The 14,600-nt window shown below is 34.9% G+C and overlaps 1 protein-coding gene across 9 annotated transcripts in view; it reads right to left on the bottom strand.

Moving 5' to 3' along the window:
• The window catches only part of DPY19L2 (dpy-19 like 2), a 79,798-nt gene that overhangs the window by 47,145 nt on the left and 18,053 nt on the right, over positions 1–14,600 (bottom strand). For 5 of the 9 annotated variants that reach the window (XR_014066781.1, XR_014066782.1, XM_081534251.1 and 2 more), the window contains exons 7-9: positions 12,717–12,774; positions 10,532–10,623; positions 5,235–5,334 (exon numbers count right to left, since the gene is read on the bottom strand). Coding sequence is in view for 7 of the 9 variants with exons in the window: in XM_081534251.1 (XP_081390377.1) it covers positions 5,235–5,334; positions 10,532–10,623; positions 12,717–12,774 (250 nt within the window). In the remaining 2 variants the exon portion in view is untranslated. Of the gene's footprint in view, positions 1–5,234; positions 5,335–10,531; positions 10,624–10,749; positions 10,816–12,716; positions 12,775–14,600 lie in introns of all 9 variants that reach the window. The other 4 variants (XM_081534250.1, XM_081534252.1, XM_081534257.1 and 1 more) reach the window with 1 other exon arrangement.

The raw sequence follows: 14,600 nt of genomic DNA, 5'->3' as shown, positions 1-14,600 counted from the left end.
CAAAATCACACAGTCTTGTGATACAGTCCATCAATAACAATCCTGGGCACTTACCCAATTGAGCTGAAATCTTTTGCCCACTCAAAACCTTCACATGAATTTTTATAGAATCCCAAATCATGTTATTTGGTGACTCGTCATGATTTTTTCAAGAGGTGAATGGATAAAAAAACTGTGGTACATTCAGACAACGGAATATTATTCATCAGTAAAAAGAAACAAGCTATCATTTCATGAAAAGACATGGAGGAACCTAAAATACATATGGCTAAGTGAAAGAAGACAATCTAAAAAAGTGACATGATATATGATTCTAACAATATGACATTTTATTCTGGTTGGTTTTTTATGTCATTAAAAATTGCAGAGCTCAACTGTGAATTACAATATTAACATCTCTTATATTTTAGATGACTGCATTCGCAATAACAATTATGACTGGGCCTAGGAATTCTTTTGTTTGGGCCTTTGAAAAGTCCCATGCAACTTAACATTCAGCAGTGACCAGATTATGGATTTGTTGTAGAAGTAAAACAATGATGGATAATTCATTTAAGAATTCCAAAGAGATTTTTATTTTAAGAGGTACCAGTTGGAGATGGTTGATGACTTTCAAGTAATAACCAATTTACCTGAATATAGTTTCCCTGAATTTTGCTTATAACTTAATTGCTTTGAGCTTAAAGTACAGTTTTCTGGAAATGAGGCTATAAATTCAAATCTATTCAATGGATACCAGAGGGCCAATGCTATCTTCACCCTAAATAAATTTACTTGCTGGTGATGTGGAAAAAAAGGCAAGGGCACAAATGTCTCAGCAAACCTCTTTTCAACACATTATCAAGTGCCTCATGGAGCAAGCTCAAGCAAGGCCACAGAACCTCAGAGTCACAGAATACATAAATTGTTACAAGTTTATTCTATTGATCAACTATCCAGAACTCTATGATTTACCTGATAAAGAATTCAAATTTTTTTTGTGTGGAAACTCAATGAGCTACAAGAAAACACAGAAACACAATTCAGTGAAATTAGGAAAACAGTACATGAACATGAGAAGATTAACAAAGAGATAAAATTTATTTTAAAAAGAACCAAACAAATTCTGGAACTGAAGAATTCAATCAATGAAATGAAAAATGCAATAGAGTATCAACATCAGAAGAGACCAAACGCCAGACAAAACAGCAAGTTAGATAGGAACTCTTGAAATACTCTATCAGAGGAGTACAAAGAAAAAAACAATAAAAAACAGTGAAGAAAGCCTATGTGATCTATATGAAAACATCAAATGATCAAACATCAGAATCACTGGAGTTTTATGAGAAGAGAAAGAGAAGAGGTAGGAAGTTTAATTAAGGAAATAACAGCTGAGAACTTCCAAACCTACAAAGAAATCTGGACATTCAAGTTCACAAAGCTAATAAATCACCCCATCACTATAACTGAAAAAGATCTTCCCTAAGGCACACTATGATGAAACTGTCAAAAATCAGAGACAGAGAGAACCCTAAAAGCAGCAAGAGAAAAAAGAAGTTGCCATTACACTATCAACTATACTAATCAAAACAGTACAGTTCAGGAATAAATAATATACATACCAGTGGAACAGACTGAGTGGCCAGAAATAAACCCATGCATATACAGTCAACTAATATTTGACAAAGAAGCCAAGAATACTTAGGGGGAAAAATAACGTCTTAAATAAATGGTGGTAAGAAAACTGTATATTCACATAAAATTGGACTTCTACCCACATCATTTACAAAAATTAATTAAAATGGATTAAAGACTTAAATATAAAACCAGCTGCCACAAAACTTTTAGAAGAAAACCTAGGGAATAAGCTCCCTGACCTTGGTCTTTGCAATGATCTTTTGGATTGTAACACCAAAAGCACAAGCAACAAAAGCAAAAATCAACAAGTGAAACTACATCAAACTAAAAAGCCTCAAGTACAGCAAAAAAAAAAAAAAATATATTAAAAGGCAACTTATGCAATGGGAGAAAATATCTCCAGAGCATGTATTAGGTGATAGATTAATATCCCAAATGCATAAAGAACTGTGAAACTCAATAACAAAAAATGATTAAAAATTGGTAGAAGAAAAATGAATATTTTTTGAAAGAAGACATCCAAATGGCCAGCAGGTACATGAAAAGACACTCAACATCACTAACCATCAGGAAATAAAATCAAATCCACAATGAGATATCCGCTCACACGTATTAGAATGGCTATAATCAAGAAGACAAAAGAAAACAAATGTTGGTGAGGATGTGGAGGAAAGGGAACACTTGTGCATGCACTGTTGAGTTCAGTTCAGTCGCTTAGTTGTGTCTAACTCTTTGCGAACCCATGGACTGCAGCAAGCCAGGATTCCCTGTCCATCACCAACTCCCAGAGCCTACTCAAACTCATGTCCATCACGTTAGTGATGCCATCCAACCATCTCATCCTCTGTTGTCCCCTTCTCCTCCTGCCTTCAATCTTCCCCAGGATCATGGTCTTTTCCAATGAGTTGGTTCTTCGCATCAGGTGGCCAAAGTATCGGAGTTTCAGCTTCATCATCAGTCCTTCCAGTGAATATTCAGGACTGATTTCCTTTAGGATTAACTGGTTGTATTGCATGTACTGTTAGCAGAAAGGTAAACTGGTGGAGCCACTATGGAAAACAGTATGGAGGTTCCTCAAAAAAATTAAAATACAACTACCATATGATCCAGCAATCCCACTTCTGGGTACGTATTCCAAAGGAAATGAAAACAGAATATTGAAGAGATCCCTGCACATCTATATTCACAATAGCCAAGGTATGAAAACAACCTAAGTGTCCATCAAATAGATGAATGGATAAAGAAGAAGTGTATATACACATACACACACTACAGGAGTAATACTCAACCATGAGAAAGAAGGAAATCCTGCCATTTGTGACAACACAGATGGACCTTGAGGGCATTATTAAGTAGGAGAATTCAGATAAAGACTAGGTTGCCCAAAAAGTTTGTTTGGTTTCTGGTAACTTCTCACAGGAAAAAACCCAAACGAACTTTCTGGCCAACTCAACACTTCATATCACCTTATGTGGAATCTAAAAAAGCCAAACTTGTCAAAACAGAGAGTAGAATGTTGATTGGGGGCTTGGGGGTAGAGGAATGAGGGAGATGCTGGACAAAGTGTATAAATTTGCAACTAGAAGATGAATCGCAACGAGTCGAACACGACTGAGCGAGACTGAACTGAGAAGATGAATAAGTCCTGGAGATGTGATGTATCGCATAGTTATTATAGTCAATACTATACTATATGAGTCACAGTTGCTAAGAGACTAGATCTTAAATGTTCTTGCTACAAAAATGAAATAATAATTATATGACTTCATAGAGGTGTTAACTAACACTATGATACTAATCAGGTGATAATCATATTGTAATGTAATAATGTATCAAATCAATACACTGTACACTTTAACTTTACAAAATGTTAATAATATCACAATAAAAAATTTAAAAAAAGGATAGTATACCTTTTGAATGGATAAAAAATCATTAAGGCAATATCAAAATTACCTAAGGAACTAAACAGTTTCATTAGCACCACTAAATTAATAAATTTGCTTGCAAGGAAATGATGTACATTGGAAATCTATTCTACTATGTTGGCATATGCAAATAATGAAAACCATAGAAATTCCATGTTATTAATAGTTATAGATCAAATATAAGGAAGTAAGGCAGAGTGAATATTCTAAATATGCTTTAGACATGTGGCATAAACTAAATTGAGATTATAACTTCATTTTTTATAGACAATTCCACATACAAAAGATTCTTGGCAGAATTTCTGCCAATAAAGAATATCATTACACACTATCAGTGTTTGTTAGTTAAGTCTAAAGGAGTTCTAACAAAAATTCATAATAGGAAATTTCATCAAAATTGACCTTTTACTCTGCTTCCCTGGTGGCTCAGATGGTAAAGAATCGGACACGACTGAGCAACTTTCACTTCATTTCAATATGAAAACTGTATAAATGTTACTGTATAATATAAAATAATGAGTGACTGTGTATTTGGTCACTAAAATTTTTATTCATGTTATAACTAATAACTAATAAAAAGTGTTACCTAAAAAAAAAAAAAAAAAAAAAGAATCTGACCGCAGTGAGGAAGAACCAGGTTTGATCCCTGGGTCAGGAAGATACCCCAGAGTAGGAAATAGTAACCCACTCCAGTATGCTTGGCTGGAGAATTCCATAGACAGAGGACCCTGGTGGGCTACAGTCCATGGGGCCAGAAATAGTTGGCAACTGACCTTCTGATGCGAAGAGCTGACTCATTTGAAAAGACCCTGATGCTGGGAAAGATTGAGGGCAGGAGGAGAAGGGGATGACAGAGGATGAGATGGTTGGATGGCATCACTGACTCGATGGACATAAGTTTGGGTAAACTCCAGGAGTTGGTGATGGACAGGGAGGCTTGGCGTGCTGTGGTCCATGGGGTTGCAAAGAGTCGGACATGACTGAGCGACTGAACTGAACTGAACTGAGTGACGGATACTTTCATTTTCTTCTTCCCCAGCTCAGGTTCTTGCCATTAATTACTTAGTTGTTTGGGGTAACAGGATATGGTCTCAGTTTACTCCATAATATCAAGATTAAAGCTCTGAGAAATGGTGTCCAGTAAAATTCTGCTCTTCAGACAAAAGAGCCAACATTTAGCTGGATTAGAAGCAGAAATCTCCTAGCATGAAGAGTTGAAGTGGCCCTTATCATGTTATGCAGCTTAGCACCTAAAATGATTACTCAGGCAAAAGGAGAATCTACAGGTAGATTTACAGAGATCACCTCAAATACCAATAGGAAAAATTATGGATTAAAATAAGAGCAAAAGTCCTCTTTTACAGGTTGACCTTTAATATCTACCTAACCAACACATTAAGAGAAGGTAGGATTATGTAATTTTTTAAAAATCAAACAGGTATGTCAACTTTATAATCATTCAATATTGTGAAAATCTATTAGGACACAAATATAATCACATTTAAAATTTCTCCAAAATGAAAAAGAACATTTAAAAAAGAATGTATATATGTGTATAACTGAGTCACTGCTGTATAGCAGAAATTAGCATAGCATTGTAAATCAACTATACTTCAACAAAAAAATTTTTCTATGGAAACAACCAAGTACATCTTGAATTCAACTTAAATTAGTTTAAAATCATCTTACCTGTGTAAAAAGTATAAACTGAGCAAATTGCCAGGGAAGCATAAAAGCAACATTGGAAAGGCAGAGTGCAATAAAGTGCCTTCTACTATTGTTGGTGGTCCTTAAGGAAGAGAATTGACACCAGTAAGTTTTAATATATATAAAAGTTGCCTATCATTGAACTGAAAGACTGGTTGCAAAATGTTAAAATCTAATGATTTCCTTACCTTTGATGTAAGATAACAAAATACAGTTAACTTTTAAAAGCACATTAAAAAGAACAAAATATTTGAATTGTAAAAATGCTTATAATAAAATAATCAAAATTAGAGCTTTAAATAAGATATTGTATCTAGTTTATCAGTAAGTATTTTAAACATATAGCACAATAATTACAGTCATTATTTTGTAATTAACTTTTAATGGAGTATAATCCATAAAAATAATGAGTCACACTTCTGTATACCTAAAACTAATACAATATTATAAAACAACTATATTCAACTAAAACTTTATTTTCCTTTAATGATGCATGACATTAGACATTTAATACTCCAGCAGAAGGTCAGAAAATAGAATGTGAACTGACTTTGCATATCTTGAGATATTTACATTGTATGGGCAGCAGTAACTTTCATATACCACCACTTTTAAGTTTTGAAAAATGTTAAGTGCTGGTGAAATTATAAGCTAACGACTAAGATGGAAATTTAAAGAAGGACATTTTCAACAATGACTTCAAAGGAATGATTCTGGAATACAGTTAAACTAATGCATATTGAAATTTAAACTGTCCACTTTTCAATTATGAGATATATCAGTAACCAATACCTTTTACCACGTAAGACTTTAGTATCTTTTAGAATATGAAAAAAAGAAATGCAAACATTTTGTGTAAATTATAAAACTCTGTTATTTTTCTAAAGGTGATACATTGTTATAATATGGTACATAAATTTTCAAAAGTAAAAATTTTAATGATCATATTGTTTAGTAATGTATCATGGAATATATTAAGTACTCAGTTATGGTTATAAAATAAAAATTACTTTTGACTAAAGTCCATCCTAAAGGAAATCAGTCCTGAATATTCATTGGAAGGACTGATGCTGAAGCTGAAACTCCAATACTTTGGCCAGAGCAAAGAGCTGACTCATTTGAAAAGACCTTGAATGCCGGGAAAGATTGAAGGTGGGAGGAGAAGGGGATGACAGAGGATGAGATGGTTGGATGGCATCACCGACTCAATGGACATGAGTTTGAGTTAACTTTAGGAGCTGCTGATGGACAGGGAGGCTTGGCGAGCTGTAGTCCATGGGGTTGCGCAGAGTCGGACACAACTCAGTGACTAAACTGAACTGAACTGAAAGTATGGAGTATAACATATGCATTCAAGCATACAATTCTAAGTGTTCTAATTAATGTATTTCCTTCCACAAAATCTCTGCCTGGTCAGACTAATAGTACTTAAAAAAATGTAAACAAATGGAAAATAAATGGATAAAAATTAGATTCCCAAATCCAAATTCAATCCAAATAAAAATCCTTTCATGTAGGTAAGGTAGTTTGCACCTTTTTAGAGGTTGGCACTACCCGTTTCCCTTTATATAGCTTCTTTAAGTGAACACATAAGGGGCTTTAAATGGCTACACGACAGTGTGCTAAGTGCTCCATGGTTAAAGAGATAAATGTAGCATGGTCTCTGTTTTCAGTGGCATTTTACTATATTAAGTGTACATTTAGACATTTGTGTATGCGTGCTGTATTAACAAATCTATGGTTTTAGGAAAGAAAGAAGATGTACACAAATGATCTTAATATAGGCAAAATCTGAAGGGTACTAATAAGTGATCACTGATAATGATCACTATCCCATTTCTCTGGGAGTTTGGAGGGGATAGTAATCACTATTTCATTCAGTGATAGATCTCAATAACATTCTATGAAACCTATCTATGTGATAAAGTTATTTATAGCATTATACTATTTATGCTTTTGATGTTGTTGCTCAGACTTTCAAATTTTCTGAAATGCTTATAAAGTTAATCCAAACCAACACATATGTCCAGGAAAAAAAGTTGAGTTGAAACTTCAGTTAAACCTCTAGAAATATCTGTAGTTCAGAAATATTAATAAACGTGAACATAGATACTCCTTATCTAACTCAGCATTTCTCAAATTCATTTGTGCATCAAACACTTATTTCATGCTTCATCAAAACCACAGATTGGAAAACAATGAGTCAGAGTACAAGAGGATTGAAGGAAAAAAGTATTAGCTTCTCAAAACCATTTGAATCTTTCTTGCTGTTCAGCAGCTAAGTCATGTCCGACTCTTTGTGACCCCATGGTTTGCAGCACTCCAGGCCTCCCTGACTTTCACTATCTCCTGGAGTTTGCCCAAGTTCATGTCCACTGAATGAATCGGTGCTGCCATCCACTTCATCCTCTGTCGCCCTCTTCTCCTTTTGCCTTCAATCTTCCCCAGCATCAGGGTCTTTTCCAATGAGTCTGCTCTTTTTACCAGGTGGCCAAAGTACTGGAGCTTCAACTTCAGCATCAGTCCCTCCAATGAATATTCAGGATTGATTTCCTTTAGGATGGACTGGTTTGATCTCCTTACTACCCAAGGGACTTTCAGAAGTCTTCTCCAGTACCACAGTTCGAAAGCATCACATCTTTGGCGCTCTGCCTTCCTTATGGTCCACTTCTCATATCTGTACATGACTATTGGAAAGAACATAGCTTTGACTATATGGACCTTTGTCAGCACAGTGATGTCTTTGCTTTTTAATACACTGTCTAGGTTTGTCATAACTTTCCTTCCAAGAAGCAAGCTTCTTCTAATTTCAAGGCTGCAGTCATCATCTTCAGTGATTTTAGAGCCCGAGAAGAGGAAAATTTGCCACTGCTTCCACTTTTTCCCCTTCTATTTATCATGAAGTGATGGGACCAGATGCCATGACCTTAGTTTTGTTTTTTATTTAATGCTGAGTGTTAAGCCAGTTTTTTTTGCTCTCCTCTTTCACCCTCATCAAGAGGCTCTTTAGTTCCTCTTCGCTTTCTGCCAGTAGAGTGGTACCATCTGCTTATATGAGGCTGTGAGTATTTCTCCCGGTAATCTTGATTACAGCTTGTAACTCATCCAGCCCAGCATTTTGCCTGATGTACTCTGCACATAAGTTAAATAAGCAGGGTGACAATATGCAGCCTTGTCATACTCCTTTACTAATTTTAAACCAGTCAGTTTTTCTATGTAAGGTTCTAACTGTTGCTTCTTGCCCGCATACAGGTTTCTCAAGAGACAAGTAAGATGGTCTGGTATTCCCATCTGTTTAAGAATTTTCCAGTTTGTTTAAATCCACACAATCAAAAGTTTTAGTGTAGTCAATGCAAGAGAAGTACATGTTTTTCTGGAATTCCCTTGCTTTCTCCATGATCCAATGAATGTTGACAATTTGATCTCTGGTTCCTCTGCTTTTTCTAAACCCAGCTTGTACATCTGGAAGTTCTCAATTCATGTACTGCTGAAGCCTACCTTGAAGGATTTTGAGCATAACCTTACTAGCAGGGAAAGTGAGCACAGTTGTCCAGTAGTTTGAATATTTTTCAGCACAGACCTTCTTTGGAATTGAGATGAAGACTTACCTTTTCCAGTCTGGTGGCCACTACTGAATTTTCCAAATTTGCTGACATATTGAGTGTTCAACAGCCTTATCTTTTAGGATTTGAAATAGTTCAGCTGGAATTCTATCACTTTCACTAGCTTTATTGGTAGTGTCCGACTACTCAGTCATGTCCAACTCTTTGCGACCCCATGGACTATACAGTCCATGGAATTCTCTAGGCCAGAATACTAGAGCGGGTAGTCTTTCCCTTCTCCAGGGGATCTTCTCAACCCAGGAATAGAACTGGGGTCTCCTGCATTGCAGGTGGATTATCAAGTGAGCTATCAGGGAAGCCCCTTATTGATAGCAATCCTTCCTAAAGCCCATTGACTTCACACTCCAGGATGCCTGGCTCTAGGTGAATGACCACACCCATCATGGGTATCTGGGTCATTAAGACCTTTTTTGTACAGTTCTTTTGTTTATTCTTGCCACCACCTCTTCTTAATCTCTTCTGACTCTGTCAGATCTTTACCATTTCTGTCCTTTATCATGTCCATCCTTGGATGAAATGTTCCTTCGATATCTTCAATTTTCATGAAGAGATCTCCAGTCTTTCCCATTCTATTGTTTTCTTCTATTTCTTTGCACTGTTCATTGAAGAAGCCTTCTTGTCTCTCCCTGCTATTCTCTGGAACTCTGCATTCAGTTGGGTATATTTTTCCCTATCTCCCTTGCTTTTTGCTTCTCTTCTTCTTTCAGCTATTTGTAAAGCCTCCTCAGACTGCCACTTTGCTTTCTTGCATTTCTTTTTCTTTGGGATGGTTTTCGTCACTGCCTCCTGTATGAACCACTGTCCATAGTCCTTCAGGCACTCTGTTCAGTAGATATAATCCCTTGAATCTATTCGTCATCTCCACTGTATAATCATAAGGGATTGGATTTAGGTCATACCTGAATAGCCTAGTAGTTTTGCCAATTTTCTTTAGCTAAAGCCTGAATTTTCCTATAAGCAGCTGATGATCTGAGCCGTTAGCTCCAGGTCTTGTTTTTGCCAACTGTATAGAACTTCTCGATCTTCAGCTGCAAAGAATACAATCAATCTGATTTCGGTATTGACCATTTAGTGATGTCCATGTGTAGAGTCACCTCTTGTGTTGTTGGAAAAGGGTGTTTGCTATCACCAGTGCATTCTCTTGGCAGAATTCAGTTAGGCTTTGCCCTGCTGCTTCATTTTGTACTGCAAGGCCAAACTTGCCTGTTATCCTAGGTATCTCTTGACTTCCTATATTTGCATTCCAATCCCCTATGATGAAAAGGACATCTTTTATGTTGTTAGTTCTAGAAGGCCTTGTAGGTCTTCACAGAACTGGTCAACTTCAGCTTCTTCAGCATCAGTGGTTGGGACATAGACTCAAACTACTGTGATGCTGAATGGATTACTGTGATACTTGAAACTTTACCAAATATATTATGATCACATACATATTGGTTTATTAAAACATAATGTAGTTATCTGAAATCTGTAGCCTAAACTATTTTAAGTGGAAAGCAATTTCTTTTACATAGTGATTTTAGATTTTTTTAAACTGGACACAACTTAATTTTAATATTTAAAAATTGAACCTAAATTTAGTAAATATAACAATAGGTTGAAGTAATTTTGAGAAACTCATAATTTATCTAGATTTGTTTTATAAATTAAAATTACCTGAGAATCACAGTTAAGATATACATCTGAAGTACAAGAAATGGATATGAAAAACTTTCCCGGAGAGGTGGTGTCCACATCACCCGAGTAGCCTGAAATCAATAAAATGCTTACTTTATGTTCCATTGCAATAAACATCATTAATTTAATAATCATGGGTAGGTTGGGCTTGGCTGGTCTTAGTAATTTTCATATTAGGCTTATTTATTTCTGAATACCTGGTATAGCTTCTCAGTTTTTGGAGTTCTCTTATAGGACATAGTCATCAGGTAGAGAGCTATTAACTGCCAAGTCCAGAAACAAGTGAAAAATAGATCAGGTCAAATGTAAGGACACCCAAAGGACAAAGAAGATGATAGGGTTAGGAGCAGTGAGGATTCTGGGAACAACAAACCAGATCCACATTCCAGCTCTGCAGTGATAACTGTGATACCCCAGGGCTTTGGGATTTATGCATGCTCAGAAAAAAATAAACAAATGTCACCTAGGGCATTCACAAACATCAAGAGTTTGTACATGACAAGTATAATGAGTACAGACATACACTATAAATAATTAAGATTGTTTTTGAATTTGTGAAATATACCTTTGGAAGAGTTAACTGCAAACTTCTAGAAACAACGAGGAGTATTTGGGAATTACTGATACGATGTTTATAATGGAAGTATTAATTATCAATAAATTTCATACAGTCTTTAAAACTATTTTCAAGACAAATGGGGTTGTGATCTCATGGACTGTAGCCAGTCAGGCTCCTCTGTCCGTGGAACTCTGCAGGCAAGAATACTGGAGTGGGTAGCCATTCTCTTCTCCAGGAAATCTTCCAAAACCAGGGATTGAACTGGGGTCTCCTGCAGAGCAGGCAGATTCATTACCATCTGAGCCACCAGTTAAACCCAGATAAATGGATGGGAATATTACAAAACTTTATATCAAGAATTCTGAAATTCTAGAAAAGAATCTAAACTCTTATAACCTTGCAAGAATCTTAATATTCATCGCTCTTCCTACAGGAAACCAAACTGTAAAACTTGGAAGATGAATTACACACAATATGTATAAGAAGATTAAAACATAATGCATACTAAAAAGCCTTGTCTTTGCATAAAGACAAGATACATTTTTTGTATAACACATTGTTGACTGACAATATATTTAAGTTAATATATTTAAGATATTTGTGTATAATTTTATGATTCCCTTCCCAAGTGGGGCTAGTGGAAACAACCTGCCTGTCAATGCAGGAGATGTGAGACACAGGTTCTATCCTTGAGTCGGGAAGATCCCCTGGAGGAAAGCATGGCAACCCACTCCAGTGTTTTTGCCTGAAGAATCCCATAGAAGAGTCTGGCAGACTACAGTCCATAGGGTCACACAGAGTTGGACATGACTGAGGTGACTTAGCACACACTTGTCTAATTAATTTTTTAAGAAATAACCAAGTATCTACCTTTCCCAACAGTAATGAACAGAGACTTCTACTGTATATAAGCTCTGCCATAAGATACTATATGTTTTGATTCCAAAAACTAGCAGTCAAGATTCTTCCACTTTTCACTGCCAAAACCTCAGCATCTAACACAGAGCCTGGCACACACTTTGTACTTGTTTTGTTGAATGAATCTATCATATTCTAAATAAGTTTCCATGAGCTCTTTTTAGGTGAATACTGTTTGGTGAGTTACTAAGTTAATTTCTGTTTTGAATTCAGCATTTTGTGTTATTAAAAGGATCATGATGTAATAGAAGTGAGGTTTTAGAGCCAGAGAGAAGGATAAGAGGAAACTCAGCTTCATCATGGAGTCAATGTGGAATCTTGACTATGTAATTTAACCTCTCCAAATTTCAATTTCATATCTTCTACTATGAAGATATCAACCACCTCTCTAAAAAGTCGGATGGAAGTATATGAGATTAATGTATATAAGGTGCCTAAACTCAACAAGTATAATATTTCCTTTTTCTACAAAATATATGTAACACATATACATGCTAAAAACCAGGCAAGATATTTTACATCATAAATTCTAATTATTATGTAAAAATGTGGATCAACATGATTAAAATAACACCTTACAACACAAGGTTCTTTAAAATATTGCAAAGTCCTAAGTAAGATATAATTAAATACTGCTTTAATATACTGCCCCTTCTATTTCTAAAAATTATTTTCTAGAAAACAAACCTCTCCATGGTTGAAAAAGTAGCATAAAACTGTAATTATACCTCCAAGTTGAGTCCCACTGTAAAAAAATATATATATACAATCAAAGTTCACGTAAAATATAGTGACTTTTTCACAAAATTATTTTAGGTTTTAAAATGCCACGATACTAAACCATATTAAATAACAATAAAAATTGCAAAAGTATTCATGTAGTTGTTTTACTCTTGGATGTATAAGGATCCAACGTATAGATATAAAGTAGTCTGAATCTTACAATTTATTTTATTTATAATATTTTCTGAGTATAATATTAGATGTGAACATAAAATTTTTTTTTTAACACAGGCCAGCATTTTAGAATGTATATACTCCATTCTTTGAATATTCTGAGTGGAGGCAAATTTCTGTCATCAAATTGGGTATCAGTGACTGAGAGATGAAGAGTCTAACAGTTTCATTTAGCAGTAACTGAACCATCTGAACTACTGCAAATACTCTTTTGCTGAGTCCCAACGAACAACATTGTAGAATATAAAACTCAGATCAAGGATGCCTGATAATTATTAAAGATTAAGAACAATTTCTTAAGGTTGCCTTTCTTTAAAGTATTGTTCATCATTATACACATAGCTTTACTCAGAAGACAAATACTGGTTTAATGACTGAAAAAAGGGAAGAATGAGTTCAACAAAACAAGCAGAGGAAAGCCAGTTGGAAGTAATTTACCTTGAAGAGATTTTCACTAAGGGAAATTCAAAGGACACACTTTGGAGAAGAAATTGAGAGGAAGAAGGTATGAGAAGCAAGAATAAAGGCTGCATATAGAAACTAGGAACATGTAGATAAATCTAAAGAAGACTTGACAACATAAAAAAACAGTGGTGACTACTGTGGAGGGGTACTAGAAGTACTAAATTTCTAATTATTATAGTTAGAATAATTATAAGATGCTAGGAACTGTTTTCAAGTACAATGTTCTAAATTCCTTGTATTGATCAAAAAGAAGAGGAAAGATATCAATCAATTTTAGACTTGGTCAAGTTAAATATGCATGTTAAAGCTTTATCATTAGCCACCAAATGAATAGAAACAGAATACCTGTGTCACAAGTCAGTGCCTGCAGGGGAGAGTAGCCAAGGTTAAGAAATAGAAAATTTCCCCCCAAAATCCCTATTTCTTTTGTTCCTCATATGCCATAGTGTCTAGTTTCCTCACAATTTTGGTGACACTTTTATAGTCAGCATATGTTATATCTACATATCCTTCTTAAAGACTGGAGCTTAATAAAGTATTGATATCCTGGAACTGTGTAACCAATTTAAAGAAGACTGTCACCTCATGGGTACTTTTCCTAATGAAAAATACTAATTTTTAAAATGTCTTGGTCTAGTGTAAAATTTTCCATATTTTAAAAAAAGCATAATAAATACAAACTAGTGTTTAAAATAGAACATCTTAAAGCCTGTTAGCATAATCTAAATGTAGTTATTTTCTTTCAAAATACTGATGAGTTTATATATTTTTCTATATAGCATACATATGGAAAAGTGCATTAAAGTTTTCAGATAGTTTACAGAACACTTATAAAGTGAATATTCTTTTAACCACCATATGTCGCTGAAATAGAAAACAGATCACATCCTGACGCCTCACATGCCATCCCTTGAGACAGCCACTATCCTGAGCTTTGTAATTATAAACATAACTGCTTCTATATGCATCATACTATCATTTACTTTTAGCTATGTTCAAACTTTATACAAATGTAATTTTGCAGTATTTTCAAATTTTGTGCCTGCTTTGATTCATTCAACATTATATTTGTAAGATTTTTTCCATGTTGATGTTTGTACTTATAGTTCATTCATTCTCACTGTTGTGTAATATTTCCCTATACTAATA

The sequence above is a fragment of the Giraffa tippelskirchi genome, chromosome 10 (genome assembly GCF_054371585.1).
Source record: "Giraffa tippelskirchi isolate mGirTip1 chromosome 10, T2T-mGirTip1v1.2.pri, whole genome shotgun sequence".
Classification (NCBI taxonomy): domain Eukaryota; kingdom Metazoa; phylum Chordata; class Mammalia; order Artiodactyla; family Giraffidae; genus Giraffa; species Giraffa tippelskirchi.
Note: the sequence above shows the minus strand (reverse complement) of the source record. Positions and strands in the feature narration are given on the sequence as shown.